The sequence below is a fragment of the Belonocnema kinseyi genome, chromosome 8 (assembly GCF_010883055.1).
Source record: "Belonocnema kinseyi isolate 2016_QV_RU_SX_M_011 chromosome 8, B_treatae_v1, whole genome shotgun sequence".
Classification (NCBI taxonomy): Eukaryota; Metazoa; Arthropoda; class Insecta; order Hymenoptera; family Cynipidae; genus Belonocnema; species Belonocnema kinseyi.
Genome location: NC_046664.1, coordinates 48,470,704 through 48,492,840, shown reverse-complemented (window position 1 = coordinate 48,492,840; position 22,137 = coordinate 48,470,704). Strand labels below are relative to the sequence as shown.

General features: G+C 29.0%; 1 protein-coding gene across 1 annotated transcript in view; it reads right to left on the bottom strand.

Annotated features, from left to right (window-relative positions):
- Nucleotides 1–3,536: 3,536 nt before the first annotated feature.
- Nucleotides 3,537–22,137, bottom strand: part of LOC117178486 (orexin receptor type 1-like) — a 182,466-nt gene continuing 163,865 nt past the window's right edge. Inside the window, exon 8 of the mRNA XM_033369912.1 lies at nt 3,537–3,954. Coding sequence (XP_033225803.1) covers nt 3,537–3,954 — 418 coding nt within the window. The remainder of the gene's footprint in view (nt 3,955–22,137) is intronic.

The window sequence follows — 22,137 nt, the reverse complement described above, 5'->3', positions numbered from 1 at the left end:
AAGGGGGCTGTAATATAGTCACAGCTTCCTCCTTCGATTAGATAAGCAGCCCTATATATTTGAGGGCTTCAGGGCCACTAGTTTAGTTCTAATCTTGACTTTTACTCTGTAACCAACGAAATAAAGGCACGTGATATCTCGTTAGAGATATCACATATTTTTAAAAACTCATTTGAGCCTTTTTCAATATAACATCTTTTTGGAACTATATTTTAAAATATAAAAAATGCAGAAAAATATTTTTCGACTTCGTGGATTGTTAAATGTAAGAATATTCAATTCCAAAATTTTTTTCGTTGATAAAAGTTTATTGTCCTTGAAACTGGATATCAAAATCACTCGTCTTACCCAGAATAACCTAATATACTAAAACAGAGTTCGAATTAGAGATGATATTCCTCTTTATCTTTAAGTGGTTAAAATCTGCAGCTTCGGTGTCATGAATTCTATGGAAAAAATTTGTTTATTAGAACTATATTTTAAAATATGAAAGATTAAAAACGCATATGCTTATTTCACATTAAGATTGCTCGATTTATTATTTATTGGTAAAGTTGAAATACAAAAATAAAGCATGAAGAATGAAAGTAATTACTCAACAATTTTGGTGGTTACAATTTCAGATTATGGCTCTTGAAATTAAATAACATTCAATTGAAAAGTATATTACAATAAAAATATTTTTACAAATATTGAGATGCATCAAACTTTTAAATTCGGTCGAATTCGTCACCCAGAGGGCCATAAATTATAATTAAGAAATTTTGTTATTAGAACTATATTTCAAAATATAAAAGATTAAAAAAAATAGGTTCATCTCACATTAAGATTATACGATTTACTCATTATTAGTAAGGTTGAAATACAAAAATGTAGAATGCAAGTATTTACACTACAATTTTGATGCTTCAATGAGGATTTAGAAACGAAAATTGTATTGTACATGACTTGAAGTTTTCAATATTTTAAAGCCAAATAGATATCCGAAAAAATTGGGCTAAATAAAGAAAAACTGGATCGAGACATTTTTCGTCTTGAAAAGAATGACGTTACCTACTTACAAATACTATATGTAAGTCTCTCTATATTTAAGTAGAGATGGCTGCTGTTGGTAAGACGATTAATTTATCGATATGGCTATTTATGAATGAATATACAAAAAAAAGGATACAGTCTTCTTTATTACTACAAAATTTTGGAAAATATTGAGAAGAATCTTACTGTTTATTAAATTCGGTTAAATTCGTCAGCTTTCGTGTCATAAATCATATTAAAAAATTTATTACATTTCTATCCAAAATAGGTATAACAATTTTTTTATAGGTATCGTAGTAATCTTTACGATATTATATCACCAAGAACCCAGTAAAATCTACTAGAATTGTAAAATTTACTATAACCTGTCGATTAGGGGGGTCCTTATTTACTTAGTGAAAATTTCTTTTGGACATTTCTTTGGTTCCACTCTCGATTATGGTGCTAATGCTTTCCAAGTAATGTCTTCGAATTGATGTTAAACTAAGAATAATAAAAATGCTAAAAAAATCTGATTTATTATTATAAAGTGAATAATGGACAAGAAAATTTACCTTTGCAAAAATTAATCAGTTTCAAAATTTTAATTTTTCCACGTGAGAACTCATGAAGAAACCTTCAAGGAAAGGACATCTGCTTCGGATCTTGTATCGATTATGCAATACGAAATATTTATCTTGAAATAAGATTGCCTTTTCATATTTCGTAAGCATCAACGGTATTTCATAAATATTTTATAATTTAATACTATGCTTCAAATCTTAGTTATCGCAAATCATTCTGAATTTTACTGTTTCAGTATTTTCTTCTTTGCGGTTTCGAAATTTGGTTCTTCCTAACCACTAAAAATTATGAAAAATAATGATGTTTTAGCAAAGTTTGGCATGCCTTCCTTGAAAAGTTTAAAATAGAAATCATTTTTAAAATTCGACTTGCCACCACCTTGATTTTTTTCAGAAATTGGAATTTTTGGGATCATTGATTGATTTTGATAGTCAAACTTCTATTTGTAGCAAAGTTCAAAAAAATTTCATTGCAAACTGCAAAAATGGCTAGTTTCATAATCTTTAAATGGCCACCATCTTGAGTTTTTCCAAAATGTAAAACTTGTGGAATCATCGGTTGATTTAAAAAGTCAAAATTATGTTTTCAGGAATATTTAAAAACATTTCATTGAAAACTGCAGAAATGAGATTTTTCTGGATTTGGCTGCGAAATTCTTTTCCAGGAATGTTTAAAAATATTTAACTGAAAACGACAGGAATAAGCTTTTTCTAAATTTCTTACTCGACCGCTAACTCAGATGTTTTCAAAATTGTGGTCTCCTGAGATTGTCGAATGCTTTGTAGAGTTAAACTTCTTTTCCTGAGATAATTAAAAAATATTTCATTAAAAACTACAGAAATGAGTTTTTTATGGAAATTTGAATTGACCGCCATTTTGGAATTAAAAAAATATTTCTGAACTTTTAAGATAATCCCATAATTTTGAAATTCAAAATTCTTTTTCCAGGAAAGTTTTTACATGTTTCTTTGAAAACTGCATAAATGATCTTTTCCTGGAACTTTTAATTGACTATCTTGGATGTCTTTTTTTAAATATTAGACTTCTGAAACAAACGAATGTTTTCTAAAGTGCTTTCTAAAGTTCCTGTAAACTATTCACTTTAAAATAATTTAGTTAATTTTTTCACAATGGTTCGTCATTCTTAGTTAATAACTATAGACAATGCAACTTTTACCTGAATTGCTGGATACGTTATTTTTCAAATTACTAAAATTTCAAACTTCTCAGAATAAAAAGTTTTAATCACTACATAGAGCTTAATTCCCTATGTCGATAATTAATATAAATAAAAACAGAAAATTTTGGGGCCTTAGCACCAGAATTGTGAGTAAAAGCAAATTAATTTAAAAAAGTAAACAAGGTCTCTCCGACTGTCTATTTACGGGGCCTTAATGTGTTAAGGCGCTTCCTATGGCTCGATTTTTAGTCCATGTGTTACAAATTACAATTTTTCTCCTTCAATTATGAATTGTTTGATGTCATTTTTGAACCATATAATCTTAATAGCCAAATACAATTCCTCACAGGGGAGTTTTTCGAAAAATAGTCCCGTTTTTTTTTAAGTTAATATAAAATATGATGTATTTTGTGCGCCTGGGAATGAGCGAACCGCTACCGTGAGTGTAACCATAGTTACTGGTGCGGCCGATATTCAGTTCACCATGAGTACACTCTTAGTGGCGGCTTGCTCCTTCCCAGGCGCATAAAATGTATCATATTTTTAATTAATTAAAAAAAATACAACAACAGGACCATTTTCCAAAAACCCTGCTGTCAGGGATTGTATTTAGCCCTTTAGATTATGTGATTAAAGTATGAAACCAAAGAATTTACAATTTTAGGAGAAAAGTTGTCATTTGTAATACATAAACTAAAGATCAAGCACTAGGAAACGCCTCAATCTGTTAAGATACAGAATAGGGAGCTCAGAAGTTTCAGCTAAACTGCACACCATTTGTGGCAGAAAGTTTCACCTCTTTATCGTCAAGAGGGTTATTGCTATTCTGACCATTGCTGTGCAATGTGACAGCACTGGTCTGGACACTGAGTAAACTAGGTTTTCGTACTTTATCGTTGTCAGAAGAGTTTGGCTTACTGAAGGTAAGAGTGTCCTGAGTTTTCCTGGTTTCGTGGGCTAAGCTCCTCAACATGTAGCAGCGACGATGTGGACTGTGGCGATTGTAAAAGCTGTCACAGCCGCTGCTCGAGGCTGTTGCACTGCGGCGGGAGTTCAGGATTCCGGGGCCTCCAGTGGGAATCACACCTCCAGGTGCCAGAGGGCCCAGGAAACCTCGGTGCCGTCCGTTGCAGCCGACGCAGACGTCCACCGTGCTCCCCAAAGTCTGGAACCACAGAATATCGAGACCAACAGCACCAATTGCACTTTTTCCTTTCTTTATAATTCAATACTTGAGATTAACCTTTGAGAGTGGCCGTGCGGTCCCACAGACCGCACCATGGTTTTGGTATGTGGGTGCCTCTCCCCTCCCTCTGGTCATCTTCGAGGATGCCATTCTTAGTAGCTTTAGTTTTAGTTGTACTTGGGGCGAAATAGATCCGCACAGGCGCTCTGTGGGACCGCACGTTCACGATAGCGTCACAATTTTATATTAAAGTTTAAATTTTTTCAAGGTATCTCTAAATGCAAGATGTTATACGCGAACTTGAGCTTGATGCGGGTGGTGCGTTCCGATTATCCCTCATTTTAACGAAAAGTGACAAATTAGTATTGACCGAAGGCCATGCGGTCTCCGAGACCGCACCATGCTTCTGATATGTGGGTCCCTCGTCCCATTGGTTTAAACGATTATTAGCAATAAAAATGGATAAAGTTGATTTATTTCTTACTCCTTCCAATGTCTATTCATATACTTGCAGAAGTTTAATAGCAAAATCTTTTTACTTATTGAATTACATAAAATTATACTAGTATGAGAATAATTTTAATTACATTCTTTAGATATTTTTTTAAAATTGAGAACCTAGATATAATTTATAGAATAACTTGAAGCGTAGATTAACTTAAGAGATTAGAGGCGGTCCTTGGACTCTTTCCCACTATTTTCTAAGAACTCTTATTTTTATTCCTCTTTTAAAGAAAATTTCCCTCTTTATTTTTTTTTCGCTTATATGTTAACTAAATTAATAGAAACCAATAAGATAATCCAAATATTCTTGGTCCAAAGTTAATTTTTTGTTCAAAAGTCTAACATTATATTTTTGGTTCGGAATTAATTTCATTTGGATAAAAATTGTATTTCATTTTGTTTGAATGTCCTCTTCTTTGGTCAAAAATTCAACAGTTTTCTAGAAAGTTAAAATAGGATGTTTAATTTTCTCACTGAAAATGGAACTATTTAATTTTGTGAATCTTTAATTTTTAATCAGAATTTTTAATCAGAAAGATAATTTTTCAACCAAGTTTATGCATCTTTTATAAACAATATAAATATTGAATAAATTGGTTTAGCTTGTTGAATAAACGAGAAAAAAATTTATTTTCCACAAAATAGTTAAATCCTCAAGCAACTAGATGAATTTTCAATTGGGAAAGGTTAATTTTTAATCAAAAACATTGATTTTCTAGCAAAAAAGATGAATGTTCGATAAACTGCATCGATATTCTATCAAAAAGTTGATTTTTCAACTTATAAAGGACAAATTTCTAAAAAAAAAAAATGGTTACATTTTCGGATAGGAAAAAATAGTTTTTAAGTAAAAAAAAATGAATTTGCGATAAGAAAGATGACTTCAACAAAATAATTGAATTTTTAACCAACTAATTAAACTTCCATAATTATATAGTTAAAATTTAAAGCAAAAAGGTAAATTTTCAAATAAAAAGATTATTTTTCCACCAAGCATATTAATATTAAAACAAAGAAAGTGAATTTTCAATAAAATGCATGAATTTTCAACAAAATTGTTGAATTTTGAATCCAAAAAGACAAATTATCTACAAAACAGTAAGATTTTGAAACCGAAAATATAAGTTTTTAACAAAGAAGATCATTATCTACCAAATAGTTAAATTTCCATAAAAATAGTTGAATTAGCAAGTCAAGAATATGAAATTTCTGTCAAAAAGTTTAATTTTTAAGCCGAAAAATTAATTTTTAATTAAAATGATCACTAACATTAAAAAAAGTTATTTTTTTAGAAAATAGTTGATATTTAAACCAAGGAATTGATTTTTAACCAAAGAAGATAAATTCTCAACGAAGCATTTATAATATTTCAACCAAAAAAGATTTTAATTCAAAATAAAAAAGTTAAATTCAATAATAAAAGACGAGTTTAAAAAAATACTTAAATCTTCTATCAAAAAATTTATTTTCAACGAAAAACATGAATTTTTACAAAAATAGTTGGATTTCTAACAACATAAATAAATGTTCAACCAAATAGTTGAATTGCTAACCAAATGAGATACATTTTGTTCCAAAAATATAATAGTAGACTTTTCGGCCAGTTAGCATTGCAGTGAAAAATGAGAAAAAGGGAAAGATTCTTAGGAACAGGGAGAAAAAGAACAATTCTTAAAAAAAGAACAAAGAGTGTGGAGTTTGAATTTTGAAAGTGATTGCCATACTAATTCAGTTATCTTTAGACTTCGTTAAATCACCCTCCATGTAATAATAGTCGTAGCTCACTTCACTTTCTTCTGTCGGCCATTTGGGGGTCTAATAATTTAACACAATAGAATAATTGTGCCGGAATTTTACCCCCCAACTGCCCAAAAGAAGAAAGTGAAGTGTGTTACGAATATTAATATGTGGAGGGTGATTTAACGAAGTCTAATATTAATTTGAGCCCTGGGTCTGATATGGACTTTCCACCAATGAAAATACCATCATTTTTTAAAACATGAGTTCCATTTTTTTTGTTTTTGAAAATTCAACTGTCTAAAAAAACCCAATTACTTGGTTGAAAATTTAATGGTTTTTGGTTGAAGTTTATTTTTTTTCGGAAATTCGACCGTTTGGTTAAAAATTTATCATTGCAGGTTGAAAATTAAACAATTTTCCCAAAAAACAACTATTTGGTCAAAAATTTAATTTTATTGTTAAAAATTTAACCATTGTCTTCAAATATGATCTTTTTGGTCGAAAATTTAACTGACTTTTTAAAAATTCATCTTTTTGTATTGAAAATTCATATTTCGTAATATTATGCCATTTTTTTGCTTCAAATAAATTCAAAATTTATCAATTTTAAACTTAATTTTTTTGGCTTAATTCTTATTATTAAAGAAACGTTTTATGTTCATCTGAAATATTTTTCCCCATTCAATTAAAAATGAACCAATTCCAATATTCTAAATTTTTACTATAAAGTTGTTATTCAATGCTTTTAGTATACTAACAGCACAAATGAAATATGTAGATATAAATTATATTTTTAATGATTATCTGATGAGAAATAAAATTTTACATTTTTCGATCTACCCTAAGAATGATATATATGTCCTTTTTTTAAAAAACATAACATGTTTAAAGGATCGATTATTTGACGGGAATACATTTCCCTAAAATGAAGAAAATGTACTTGTTTTGACCAACATGGGTTGGAAACTAATTCAAAGGCCTTAATTTACGGGCATTGTCTTCTGAATCTATGTTTACCTTCATCTACGTTAAAAGAAAATCGCTATTTTAAGACCTTCCTCTACGCAAATCACCCTCTATTCTCTACAAGACATTGGATTTTATTTCGGATTTATTCTCCATTTCTAAGAAAATTCATGGAACACTTCAGCTCAGTTAACCCTTTTAATTTTTACAGTCTTCAATTCGGCTGCGGTTCAACTGTCAAAGCAAACGAATATTCAACTCCTAATATCACTATAAAAAAAGTTATCATTTTGAATGCTTTTATTGTCCTATTTCAGGGATTCAGTGAACAAATTTAATTGCCCTTTATTAGTTTTTAATATTTATTATTTTTAACATAGTAAACCCCGACACATCGGGCCGTTGCATATATCATTGTTAATATAAACTTTAAATCAAAATGATCAACTCCTGGAAGATTTTCAATTTCGTAGGATAACAGAAAATATTGTAGAAAAAGTTACATTTTCAAGAAATATATTAACTTTTCAACTAAAAGACAACGTTCTTAACAAGAGAATTCAATTATCAGCCAAAAATGATCTTTTTCAGAAGAGTTCAAATTTAAACTGAACACTTAAATTTCGCAATAACAAGATGAACTTTTATTTGAAATAATGAATCTTCAACAAAAAATAAATAAATTTTTAATAAAAGAGTTTAATTTTCAATAAATTATTTGAATTTTCAATTAAGAAGATGCACTTTTTAACAAAAACATGAGTTTTAACCACCACATAGTTGCATTTTTTTTTCCTGAAAACGATAAATTTTGAAAAAAATGAAATAGTTCAATTTTTAGATTCAAAGAATAATTTTAAAAAAATAGTTCAATTATTGAAATAAAAAAGATGAATTTTCATATAAAAAATATCCATTATCAACCAAATAGTTCAGTTTTCCACAAAAAACATCAATTTTTAACAAAAAATTAAATAGTTACATTTTCAGTGAAAAAATTAATTTTCAACTAAAAAAGATTTTTCTCAAAATTGGTTAAATCTTCAAAAACAACAAAATAAATCTTTGAAAAAAGAGTTCGACTATCAAAAAAGAAGCTGAATGATTTTTTTACTAAAAAAGACCAATTTTGAACAAAAAATCGAATAGTTAAACTTGGTGTTAAAAAACTTAATTTTCAACACCTTAGTTTAATGTTCAAGTGAATTGATGCATTTTTAACAACAAAATCCAGTTTTTTTAAACAAAATCGTTAAATTTTCCAAAACAAAAAAATATTTATAACAAAAGCGTTCAACTTTCAATCAATTAGTTAAATTTGGAAAACAGACTATTAATTTTATAGCAACAAATACAAATTTTTTCAACAAAATACACGAGTTTTGAGCCGAATAGTTAAATTGTTTTTCTAAAAAAGATCAATTCCCAACCGAAAATGGAATTGTTAAGTTTTCGGTTAAAAAAAAAAATTAATTTTGAACTAAGGTTATGCATTTTTTACTAAAAAGATCCGATTTTTCACAAATAGTTAATTTTCTACCCAAAAATTAAATAGTTCAATCAGCACTGAATTTAATCGAACTTTTAACAAAATAGTTAATGAATGGTTAAATTTTGTGTTAAAAAATGTATTTAAAACAAAACAAAAAAAAAACGAATTTTCGACAACATAGTTTAATTTTCAACCAAAGAGATGAATTCTTAACTAAAAACGAATTTTTTGCGAAATAGTTACATTTCTACGCACAGACCATTAATTTTAGACTAAAAAGAACGAAATACATTCTCAACAAAGCATGTGATAGTTGTAAAGCGAAAAAATATGGAAAATATTATACATGATTTTGTCCACCATGCATAAACTATATATATTTTTTCTACCCATGTGATATTTGAAGCAATATCGATAAAAATTGTAATCAAAAACTGGTGAAATCAAACCAAAAAGACGAATTTCTAACCAAAAAGAATAACTTTAGAACAAAATGGTTGAATTTCGAACAAAATAATACAATTTGTAATCAAAAAGATAAATTTTCAGAAAAAGAAGACTTTTCAACCAGAAAAAGTTATCCTTAAACCAAAAACTGTGAGATTTTCTACCAAACAGATGAATTTTCATATGGATTAGTTAAACTTTTAGTTGAAAAAATAATTTTCAACTAGAGAATATAATATTTAACTCTGGAAATAACTTTTTTCTCTAAAAGTTGTTCTATAGATTGACCTAGATTCGACTCCCAGTTCTCAAAGATGGATATCTTCCGAGGACAAACAAACAATGCTTTCGAAAATTTTGCATTCCTGTGTGGAAGAAACATTCCAATTTTCTTACATTGGCCTGTAAATATTTGTGACTCTGAAATTTTTTTTTACATTAAAAAAAATTTTATCTAGAAAAACGTAGTTAAAATATTCGTACAACTCCAAGGATTTTTAGAAATGGATCATTCTGAAGCGCAATTTGCTATTTTAATAAAAAATTCGAAATCTGCACGAAAGCATTGTGTTCCATTTGTATAGAATTCCGAAATCAAACTGGTCAACTATAGCATACTCTAAAGTCACTTAATACAATTATACTATTGTGAAGAACCCTAAATAATAAAAAATACTTGATTTGTATATGGTTTATTTATTTTCATACTATTCTTATTTAAGTTCGATATTATCTTACAAGCCATCGAAAATTACATTAAAACTAATCATCCTACTCAAAACTGTTTTAAGTTTAAACATTATGGCAGCCCTGGACGCAAAAAATATCGAATGAAAGGGAAATTTGATCTTTTTGCATCGCAAGCAAAGCGATCGGACTCGATATAGAATAAGTGTAAATTAATTCCAAATTGGATCAGCCTCTATGAAAGTTGAATCTATAGGATGTAAATAGGAGCTTTTTTAAATAATTCCAGTGCTTTCGAATAATATAAAAAATATTTACGAAAGTTTTCATGAATGTATGTTATTGTAAATTTTGTGCTTTTAAATCGAAAAAGTATCCAGGAGGTATCCAAATATGTAAAATGCTAATCGCTTCTAAAAAAAGATAAATGTTTTAAAATACTGTTTTTATATGAGTTTAAACAATAATTTATAGATGAAACTACTCAGTGCAATATTAATATGTATGAGAATAATATTTTCAAGGCTCATAAAGTAGAAAAAAAATAACGAATGTATTCCGCTATTTTCACAATGCAATCACTTTCATCTTGAGATTTTATGATGGAAAAGAAAAACTGTAAACGTTCCAGAATTAGCATATGGTCATATATATGGTTCTCTAAAGGTCACTTTTGCTTCCGTGCGTGATATATTGGCGAATGTTTATTTAATTATTTTTTGATTTGATAAAGTTCTTTGTTTTAATAACATTGTACAAAATCATAACATACAGGTTATTATAAATCAAAAATATTAAACAAGTGTTAATTAAGTTAAAAATGGACTTTTCCATGTTCTCCTCTTGCAAGTTTATAAGTTTGAGAAGGATTTTCGAAACCAGGATTAATAAAATAAGAACTCTGACATTTAATTTTTGAAATTATGTCTGAAAAAACTATCTCGCCTTCATATCAATTTTTAGTTTAACGCGCTTATACACAAGAGAATTTTACATTAAAAAGTATTTTCTTAAAGGTGCGATGCGAATTTGATGTGCTATTGGCGACTTTTCGTTATTAGGTTAAACATATTACAATTGAAAATTCTGTAATTTTGATGATTTGCATTTCGAAGTTTTTAATTGGTAAGATTTAGAATTGAAAACACTTTACTCTTGACAAAATTTAAGAATTTTTATAGACATATTTAAAATTTAGTATTTTTCAATTTCGAAGCTTCAAAATTCCATCGGTATCTTTTATACTTATTAAATATTGTAGCATCATTCATTTCAAATATTCAAAATGTAAGGATTTTTAATTTTAAGTTTTCAAAGTTACATTAGATATTCCAAAAAAAATTCCAAAGTTACATAAATTTAAACGGCAACATTCAGAATTAATGATTTTTTTATTTGTAAATCCTAAAAAGTGAACAATTTTTAATTAAAAATCTTTGAAATTGAAGAATTTTTAATTTGACAAATTTGCAAGTAAAAATTATGGAATTTTAAGTTTGAAAAATCCAAATTTTGTAATTTTGATGATTTACATCTTAACATTCGCAATTTGTAAGATGTAGAATTAAGAACTCTTAAAAATTTAAGAAAATTTTAAATTTCGTTATTATATCTGCACAATTAAATATTTTTAAATTCTAAATCTTCAAATTTGGCTAGTCCAAAAAACGCTATCAAAATTGTATAGTTTTCTATCATGCATATCAAATATTTAGGAATTTTAAATTGCCAAAATTCAAGACTTTTCCTTCTTTAAGTCCTTAAACTTGAATTATACATTTCGTAAAAACTATCAAAATTCCACTATTCTACACTGTGAGCATTCAGAATGAATGAATCATTAATTGTAATTCTCAAAAATTGAACAAATTTAAATGGTAAATTCTTAAAAATTGCAGGATTTTAAATTGTAAATATTAAAAATTTGATTATTCCAAAAAATACGTTCAAAATAAGATACCTTTAAAATGTAAATCGTAAAAAATGAATAAATTAAAATTCTGGATTTTCGAGTTTTAAAAATGTTCCATTTTAACTTTATAAGATCGTAAGGCTTTGAATTTCAAATTTCTTGGATAAAAGCGTTTATAATTTGAAAAATCCACAATTAAAAGTTATGCAGTGAAAATTTTAAATTAATTTTGACGAATTACATTTGACATGTCTTCTTCTTCAAAATATTCCTTACTGATTCCTAATTCATGTATTAAACAAGCAATTTCTAATTGGTAAATTCTATTAATACTTTTGAATCAAGCAACCCCAAGTACCTTAGGATAACCTTTTCCATAAAATTACAATTTTCAAATTTTTTATCCCCTATAATTGTCCCAATTTGAATTTCGTAATTCTGTTTTAAAAAGTTACTAAAGAAACGAAAGAACTATTTTTAAGCAAAACCAACATTGAAAATTACATTTTTTTGTAGATTTCTTAGTACTTCTTCAATATAGTTTTAGAATTTTTCATAGTTTTTCGCGATAGTTGTGACGCCTTAATCATCAAAAATTCACTTTTTGAAAATGGAGAAAGGGAGGGAGTTTATATGCCCCACTTTAGTAAAAGTCACCTTTCTCATGGGTTTCTGAGTACATTTATCATACTTGTAGAGATCCTGATGATTTGAAAAAGATTTTCGGCCTATTTCACAAAAAATATCTCTCCATTCTTTTTAAATTCAACTTTGCTGCTTGATCCTTTAGTTCCAAACGAGTTCTAGAGTTTTCTGAGCATAGAATAAGAATCCATGTCCTGAAAAAATAACGTTTTAAAAATGGAAAAATTGTGACGAATTTCTCGCATACAGTTCTGGGCCTCTCTATAAGAGTTCTGCCAAAAAATCTTCTGATCCCTTTTGACCAAGGCAATATTCATAGAACTACAGAAGGTTAGAGTAAACCAAAATTCTTTTAATGAAAAAATTTAAGGAGTTCTAAGAGTTCGTATCAGATCCTTCGACTCGAAGAGTTATGAGAAGAATTTTCTGACACTTTTTAATCAAGTCCAAATTCATAGACCTACATCACGTTGAAGAGAACCATAATTTTCAAATTTACAAATTTTGAAATCCGAGAGTTCTGATCATAGTCCTTATCCCTAGAAGAGTTCTAGAAAAAAGTCAGATGCCACTTATCGATCAAGTCAAACTTAAAAGAAGTGCTTCACTTTAAAGTAAAGAAAATGTTTTGAATTTTATAGTTTCACGATTTCAAAGAGTTCTGATCAGAGTTCTGCTCCTCCCCTTGCAGAAGAGTTCTACCAAAAATTTGTTGAGACTTTTTTATAAAGTAAAAATTCATAGAGAACTACAGCACGTTCAAGTGAACCAAAATTTCTTAACTGAACAATTTTGAGAGTTCCAAGATTTCTGATCAGATGCCACACTACACCTAAAGACTTCTACAAAAAAGTTTTGTGAAACTATTTCGATTAAGTTAAAATATAAGAAAGCACAGTACGTTCAAGTAAACCAACATTTTGGGATATGAAAATTTTGAGATCAAAGAGTGCTGATCAGAGCCCCCGCCCCCTGAAAGAAGAGTTCTACCAATAAGTCTTGTAAACATTTTCCATAAAATAAAAATGGAAAGAATGACAGCACGTTAAAACAGGACTCATATAAGATGAACAGAAATCTATTTAGAACTTTTAGAACTTAAAATTAAAAAAATTAAAACATTTCGGTTGATGACGTGATGCAGTTCTTTAAATTTTGACTTGATCGATAAGCATCACCAGACTTCTTGGTAGAACTCTTGTATAGGGGTCCAGAATTCTGATCAGAACTTATGTACCTCTACACGAGAATTTTGAGAAGTGAGTTTTTCCATACTTTAGACGTCATAACTATTTCCTAAAAATATCAAGAACTCAGAACTATCGAAGAAGCACTCAGATCTCCACAAATCTTATTGAATTTTTTAATAGCAGGGTTGCAATTTCATAGAGATATACATATATTGTATACTAAACACAAAATCCTCTGCTACACAAATTGAAAAGAGTTTTCCTTGTTTTTGAAATTCTGTTTTTAATTAAATTTATAAACATATTTGAATTCAATATCAAAGTGTGTGACTTTTCTTTTAAGAATTTCCTATTTCTTCCGTTCATGACAGTTTCACTGGATGCCAGGATAAAAGCTAAACGTCTTCCGCATAGATGGTATGGAAGTTTCTCACGTCTTGGCTATTATTCTAAGCGCTCGTATGCTCGGAATTCATATTGACTTTCCTTTTTGAAAATCCCGAGGTGAAGCTATCGGAAATTTCTCTGCGTCGATTCATTTTACAACACGTGTCTAATTACGGGTCAAGGGTGTAAGGACAGAAGGCTAAATCAAAAGCTATAATGTGCATAAAGTTATTTGAATTCAAGCGAAGCGATATATATTGTTGAATGAATTGAATAAAATGATATTAAAATATTTTTAGGAGAGTTCCAAAATTTTTTCATTTAAAGAAGACAAATTTCCTGCATATAAGATATTTTATTAATCATAAAAAGCTCATGAACTTGGTATAAAAATTTTAGTCTTTATTCCACTTTTTGCTACCAGCACAGATCACAAAAATCAAGTAATAATAATAAAACAATTTTGATGACCGTTTTTTTTAAGTTTGGTTCTGGTCATAAATATAGGTTGTCAGCAACAAAAATTTGGATGTGATTACTAAAAAAGTGGTTCATGTAACAGAACCATTCGTGTGACAAAATCACATTGTTAATTGAAATAATTAATTTTATTATTTTTACAAATATACGGCCAACTTTGCAAAATATATTTCTTCAATCATTAAAAAGTTTTTGTCTTTCTCACAAAACAATTTGTTTAAGCTTACCAAAATTTTTGGTTGGATCTACCAAAGAGTTTAAAAAACAATTTAGTTGGCTCAACCAAACGATTTTGTTGCGCAGCAAAAAATATGGTTTAGACAAACAAACTGTTTCTGGAACAACAAAACATTTTTCTCAGTGCAATATTTTAAAAATCGGTTTATTATAATCCAAGTTGGTCCTGTTTTAAAATTTGGACTGCTATAAAGTTTATAACCAATATTTTCTTCAAAATGGTGCAGGTAGAAATTTTTCGATTTAAGAGGTTTAACTGCTATGCAGTTTTAAATTTTTGACCTTCAAATTTGAATATTTTGAATTTTTCTAGAAAATAATTCGAAAGCGCTTAAAAATAATCAATTCATAGAAAAGACAATTTCAAGTAACAAAAATTTGAACGTAAGCCATTTCTTGTTCTTTAAGACTTTAGGGAAAATTGATACAATTTTGTTTAGAATTTAAAATATATTATAATTCATTTAAAATTAGAAATATTTGAATGTAAATGGCCTCAAAATAAATGTATTTAATTATATTAGTAAAGTTAAATTATTAAGCACTAGCAGTTTCTGAATTTTTTATTTCCTAACACCAAGAATATAAACAATATAGGAACCCATTATCGAACAAGTATTTCAATATTAAATTTTAATATTTCTTAATACTCTACTGAAATTGTATCATTTCTAATTTGAAGCGTTAAAAATTAAACATTACCGTTCTCAATAGAAGAAACTTGAAGTTGAACGATTTTAGAATAATTTGTCGAAAATAGGATAATTTTAAAACGTTAAAAATGGAAAAATTTGAATTCAGAATTTTAAAAATAAGATCACTAAGAATTGAAAAATTGGAGTCTTATTATTTATAACTAAAAGCATTCAAAATTGAATAATATTAAATTTACGACTTTTAAAGTTAAATAATTTTTACTTGAAAGCAATTTAAATTTCAAAATTTAAACTTCACAATTTAAAATTGAAAACTAACTTAAATTATGCAAATCTAAAGCTTCTAAACAATCTAAACCTCTACAAAAAGTATAGTTTAATATTAAAATTAATTAGAATTTTTTTTTGACCTCAAAAAGTAAATTCATTATCATTTTTGCCATTCAAAACAAAAAAATCTCTATTATAAACCTTTAAAATTAAATTTTTGAATAAAATAAACGAATTTTTATTACCGATAGTTGCAAATTAAGTTCATCCGAAATTTAAACTGAAAAAATTGGCAGTCACCAAGAATAGTAAATTTCAATCGTTTCAAAATTTTCAAATTGTTAATTATAATTTTCAAAATTAAAAAATTTGTATTCCAATTGAAAAATAAAAACAGGAAAAATTAAAATTTGCAGGTAACCCTAACCATTGAAAGTTATTTTTAACAAGCCATTTTTTTATTAAAAAATTTTTAATTTTAAACAATTAATTTTGAATTAATAATTTGTTAAAGCCCTTAATAGCACAATTTTAGGATATTAGATTGAAAAATAAGAATGAAAAAATGAATGAAATTGCACTATTTTTAACTGCCCAATTTTTAGATATTTAGTCTTAACTAGAAAATTGTCTACCAAAAATGATGAATCCATGATTAAATACATCAATTTTTAACCATTAGTTTAATTTTTAACAAAACATAAGAAATGAATTTTGAACTAAAATTAAGAGCATTTCACTAAAAAAATTAATTTTTAACAAAGTTCAACTTTCGGACAAATATTTAAATTTTTGTATCAAAAACACGAATTATATTTTTCTGACGCACGAATTTTCTAAAATCAGACGAATTTAAAAAAAAGATGAATTTTAAAGCACAAATGATAAGAAAAAAGATTAATTCTTAACCACAGATTTATTAACAGACTTTTTAACCGAAAATTATGAACTTTCAACTAAAAATAGTTGGATTTTGTTACTGGTTACTATCACTTTAGTTCGAATTTAAGTGGAAACCTGAAAAAAAGGGTGGAAAATTGTGAAGTTTGTGATGAATAAATAGATTTTGTGGGGGTCAGAGAAAGTCTCAGACCATCTGAATATGATTCTTATGGAGTATGCGCATATTTTTCGCAAAAAATAGAATAGTCGTGGAAGCGCTTTTTTCAAAAAAAGAATTTTGAATATTTTTTTTTTAATTTATGAATTTGAAATATAATAGACTTCTTTTTTTTTAAAACCTAAGTAAAAAAATATTATAAAATTTGGTTCCAATATAAGTACTGTATAACCTATAGACTTTCTTTTATATTTAAAGAAACTCCTTTATCACAGCAAAAGTGGCTCAAACATTTTTTTTAATCACCGGTTCATCTAAGGTGGTAATTAAGTGATGCTAGTACATTAAAAAAAAAAGAAATAAATAAAAAAAGTTAAAATTTTGAAGAATAATAACGGTAGTTAAAAAGTTTCGCAATGGGAAATGTTATTGTTTTTGAAAAGCACTTTAAATGCGACATAAAACATTATCCAATAAGTATCACATAACTCCAAGAGTCTTTCAGTCAATGTTGGTTGAGGCTCACCACGCACTGTCATTTTCACTGTTTTAAAACTGGAAAATTTAAAATATATTGGGTATCTTTAAAATGACGGTAATTAGACGACGAGAGAGAGAGAGAGAGAGAGAGAGAGAACAGGAAAAAGTAGGGAAAATGAGGCGGAATCAGGGGGGAGGAAGTAGAAGATGTAAGATGAAATTAGGGTACGGGCAGCAAAGGAAATGAGGCTAAACGAGGGAAGGTGAAGTGAGGATTGGGAAAGAAAGGGCATTAAGGGAAGTAGAAATAGGGGAAATTATGGGAGGAGAAATAGGGAAAGTGAGGAGAAATGAGGGAAGGAGATTAAGCAAATAGGGGAAAATCAATCGAGGGGAACTAGGGGGAAGTGAAGGGAGAGTTAGTAGGGCAGTGCGGTTTAGTAGGTGTAGAAAAAAGAGAGCTGAATAGGTGAAGTAGGGAATGGGGAGTGGTATCTGGGGAAGTAGAGTAGAGGGGAAAAGAGACGATAAAGAAGCCTGAGCCAGATGGTAATTAGGGTCTCATCTGATAGATGAGAAGTAGAATAAATGAGTGGAAATCAGAAGAAAGCAAGTATGGGACATGATAGGGAATAAGGGGAGGTATGTATGAAAAATGATGTGAGGGGGAGTACAAAAAGAGTAGAGAATTGAGGGGAGGGGAAGTAGAGGAATTAAAACAATTTAAAGGGATTGGAAGTAGGGAAAGTGAGGCGGAATGATGGGAAAGAAAGTAGGAGACGTGAGGCTGAATGGGGAGAAGTAAGGTGAGGCGAAATGAGCGAAGCAGAAATAGGAGAAGAGGATCGAAATTATGGGAAGAGGAAGTGAGGACAATAAGAGAAGGTACAGTGAGGGTTATCTAAATCCGGGAAAGAAGGGAAAGGAAAGTGTTATCTGTGGAAGTAGAGTAAAGGGAGAATTAGATGATGAAGGAGTTTGGGAAAAGAAGGTGTTTATGGGAAGTATAAGGAAGTGATGAAATAGGAAATAGCGCTAATGAGAGAAAATAAAGGGATTAACTACGTTGAAGTTAGGAAAGAGCAAGTTATGGAAATGGGAAAGGATGGGGTAGGTACAAGGGGAATGAGGCCAGGTGATGGGATGACAGGAGAATTAGGGGAATTAAAGAAAAATGAGGAAGGGGAAGTAGTGTTCGAAATGTTAGTGGGGCACCTGGAAGGGAAGTTAGGGGAAGGGGAGTGTTATCTGGGTAAGTGAGGAGAGGGGAAAGAGATTGAGGAAACTGTTGGGAAGAAGAGGAAATAAGAGAACGTATTGAGAGTAGCGGAGGAAAAGTATAGGTGAGGGAGATTTAAATGATCTAATTAACGTCTTAATAGACTACAAAATCTCTATTTTTTGTGCGGCGCCTAGTTGAACTAATTTTTATATAATATTTAAAGTGATTTAATTAAAAATAAGCTGTCAAAAAAATTTGAAATAAAAGTATCGTTCATTTTGTTGGTTATAGATAAACGTCGAACGTTATTGGATGTACATTGTACTGGCGTAAAATAAATTTGTTCACAATAGAAGCTTTCAATAAAAGACATCGTCGATCATACGGTGAGACGTCGGTTGCATGTAGAAGGTTTACGAACTGATCGAGTTGGCGATATTCTGAATATTGATTTGCTCTTTACTCGAATTAAGTATCTACATTTAATGTAATTTTACGAACTCCAGGATATGTCCTTGAAATAAAGTTTCTCCTTAAAACGAAATTATATTAGTCTTAGAATGCACTGAGAGAATAAATGGTTTTCAATTCATTCGCCTCAAATTATCTCATTTATCAACTTTCAGGTGACCAATTATTGTCACACTATTTTCTGTGCAACTAAATATTCACTTCTACTATTCAGTCAAATTTATTTACCCTTTAATGTGATGTATTAAAATAAATTAAATATGAGAAATAATAAAATACGATTTGCTTACAGAGTCCCATATGTGAAAGAGAATACAAATTTATAAGTTTATAATCTGAGTTTAATTTGACAACATTTTTGGAAAGAAACATGATTTTTGGAAACAATTTCTGAATCATATTATATATCCTATTGGAATCAAATTACATTAGGAAGAAAACATTCTGTTGGGTAAAGTTGTACTTTAAGACTCCTGAAACGGCTCGGGTTTCCGTCAGGTCAATAATACGTCTACAAGAATGCATTCTTTAAGGGCATGTGATACTTAGAAAATTATCGATGTTATAACTGTTAGGTTCCCTCAGCTTTTTGCCTACAATTATAAAGATTTTGTTTTAAAAATTTTCGACATGACGGCATTATCAGCGCTAGATTCTGTAGATTTTTTCCTACAATAATAAATATTTTGTCTTCAAAATCTGGAGAATGATAACGAACATGCTAACGGACTACCCGGACTCTTTTTCTGTGGGTTAATTAAAAAAATAATTTTATTTAGCTAAATTTAATGTGTGTATGTATTTCGAGTTTTTGTATGTTAACATTCTCTTCCATAATTATTCTTGAGTGCTACCAGGAAGGTAGCTTTCCTATGAAGACATGTAGAATAAATGTGACGTGAGATTTGACCGCGACCGAGTGGCGGCGCCGGCTGTACTTTTAAGCCGACAATTATTTAAACGCATAGGGAAAATACAAATTTAGTTTAGTTCAGTACACTAATAAGTATCAATGAAAAGTTTAAAAAAAAACATTATTTTGACTATTAAATACGGATACACTTTTCAGAGAGTACCAAAAATAATTTTACAAAACGCATTTTTATAACATATAATGTTTTTAATACATTAATTCATTACTATTTTTAAAAATTCATGTTTGCAATAATAATTTGCGAATAGAAAACAGTTTAATTGCATATTTCACTCACACAGAAAAACGCTGGTGTTAAATTTGTTGCAGCTCAAATTTCATTGGGCTCTCAATGATCATTTGAGAGAGTTTTCAAGTCTCAAATGTATTCCTCTGAACGTAGGTGACCATGTGGGCATCTAGGGGAAAGTATCATTTGGAGACTGAATTTTGGCTCATGCAGAGATGTGGAGTTCTGAACCGCGCTGCCAGCCACCTGAATACCTGTCGTAGCAACTATTCGCTTTGCGATATTAGACTAAATAATTGTTAATAAGGAAACCAATTGAAACAATATTTACCTAATTTTCAAATTTCTTTCATTTAATAGGGCTTTCCAGTCACTTAGAATAAAATTAACTTCCTAATGCAACTTCCAAAAGTTAGGTTAGTCATGCCCGTCGACATTTAAACTAAAGCCGGGATGTATAGAAAAAGTCATGACCGTCTACATATACAATAAGGTATTTACACTCCAATCACTAGCTCACTTCACTTCGTTGAATACTGAGGAGATAACAATTGACCAAATGCATGGGAATCGGTTAATTTTTGCTCTATTTTTCTAATATCCTCGTAGAAAGTAATTTTTGTGTATAAGTGCAATTGAAAAATAGTTTTTCTTTTTTAGGGACTATTTAATGCAATAATAAAATGATAATAATTTTCATTCATGCGTGCGTTAGGGCTGAGTGCTGGTTGTCTAGTCTTTGAAGCGCCATTCAAGATTACAGTGAAAAACAATTCTTGTAATTTAAATAAATAATTATTAAAATATACACAAGAATGTATACAAATTGTGTAACTTTTGATTTCACACAAGAAACAAATTTAAAACACATATATTTGATGAATAACAGGTTTTTTTTATTGAATTCGAAAGACTAATATTTCTCAAAATATTTGTTAATAGATACATTTTTTAAAATACCATATGATATTTCAGCAGCTTGATATATAGAAGCTAATTGCAGAATATAATGGTGATAATATTTGAATAATTCTAAAACAAAATTTTAGATTGTTCTTTTCGATTGAGACGTGACAAAACGAAGCTTGAAGTAAAAAAAAAAGAAAGCATAACTACAATTCAGTCGTGATAATTTATGTATTTATAGGTTATATAATTATATGAATTCCCAGAAAAATACATACAAAATATTAAAAACTGATAAATAATTATTTTCAATCACTTTTCCAAAAAAATTCTTTTTAAATTAAATGTTTTGTAAAATATAATTTGGTCTTTGTAATTCACTGAAAATAAACTGTTATTAATATAATATATGTGTTGTATTTTTTTGCCTGAACTCAAAGTTACAGAATTTGAATATATCCGTGTGGATATTTGAATAATTATTTACTTAAGTTACAACAATTGTTTTTTAATGTAATTTTGAATCGCGCGCCAAGTGCGGCTAATGAGTGGTCAGCCCTAACGCAAGCGTAGTAGCTCAAGATGCCAACATTGGCATCATTGGTCCACAGTACAAACCGGAAAGTTGGGATATGAAAGCCTCAATTAGGTATTTTTACTTCAACCATCAGATAACTTCACTTTGTTAAAAGCTGAGGGGGGAAAATGGATCAAATGCATGGAACAAAACTTTATTTCTGTAATATATTTGTAATTAATCATCATTATTATTATTTTATTGTTTCATTAAATAGTAATTAAAAAATAAAAACTATTTTTTAACTACACTTATATAGAAAAAATTACCTTTTACGAAGATGTTAGCAAAATAGGGCAAAAATGAACTGAATCCCATACATTTGGTCCCTTATTTTCCCCTTAGCAATCTACGAAGTGAATTAGCTGTTTATTGAAGTGAAAATACCTAATAGGCTTTTATCTTATCAGTTTGAATGTTCCCGTCGCTATATTTGAAACATTGCAATGTTTCACGAAACTCCCAATGTTTCATGAAACTTTTCATCAGGCTAAAGTTTTATGCAAATTTACATCCCTACTCATCGCAATAAACAAATTTCTGTTTTTATTATACAATCGTATTTATCTTATCCTTCATGTACAGTCTGTCAAGTTAAAGCGCGGGTGGCTTTACTCGCAGTCGGTAAGGTGTATCGACATGATTTTGGTGTCAAAATATTAAGAAGAGCTCCCTCTTTC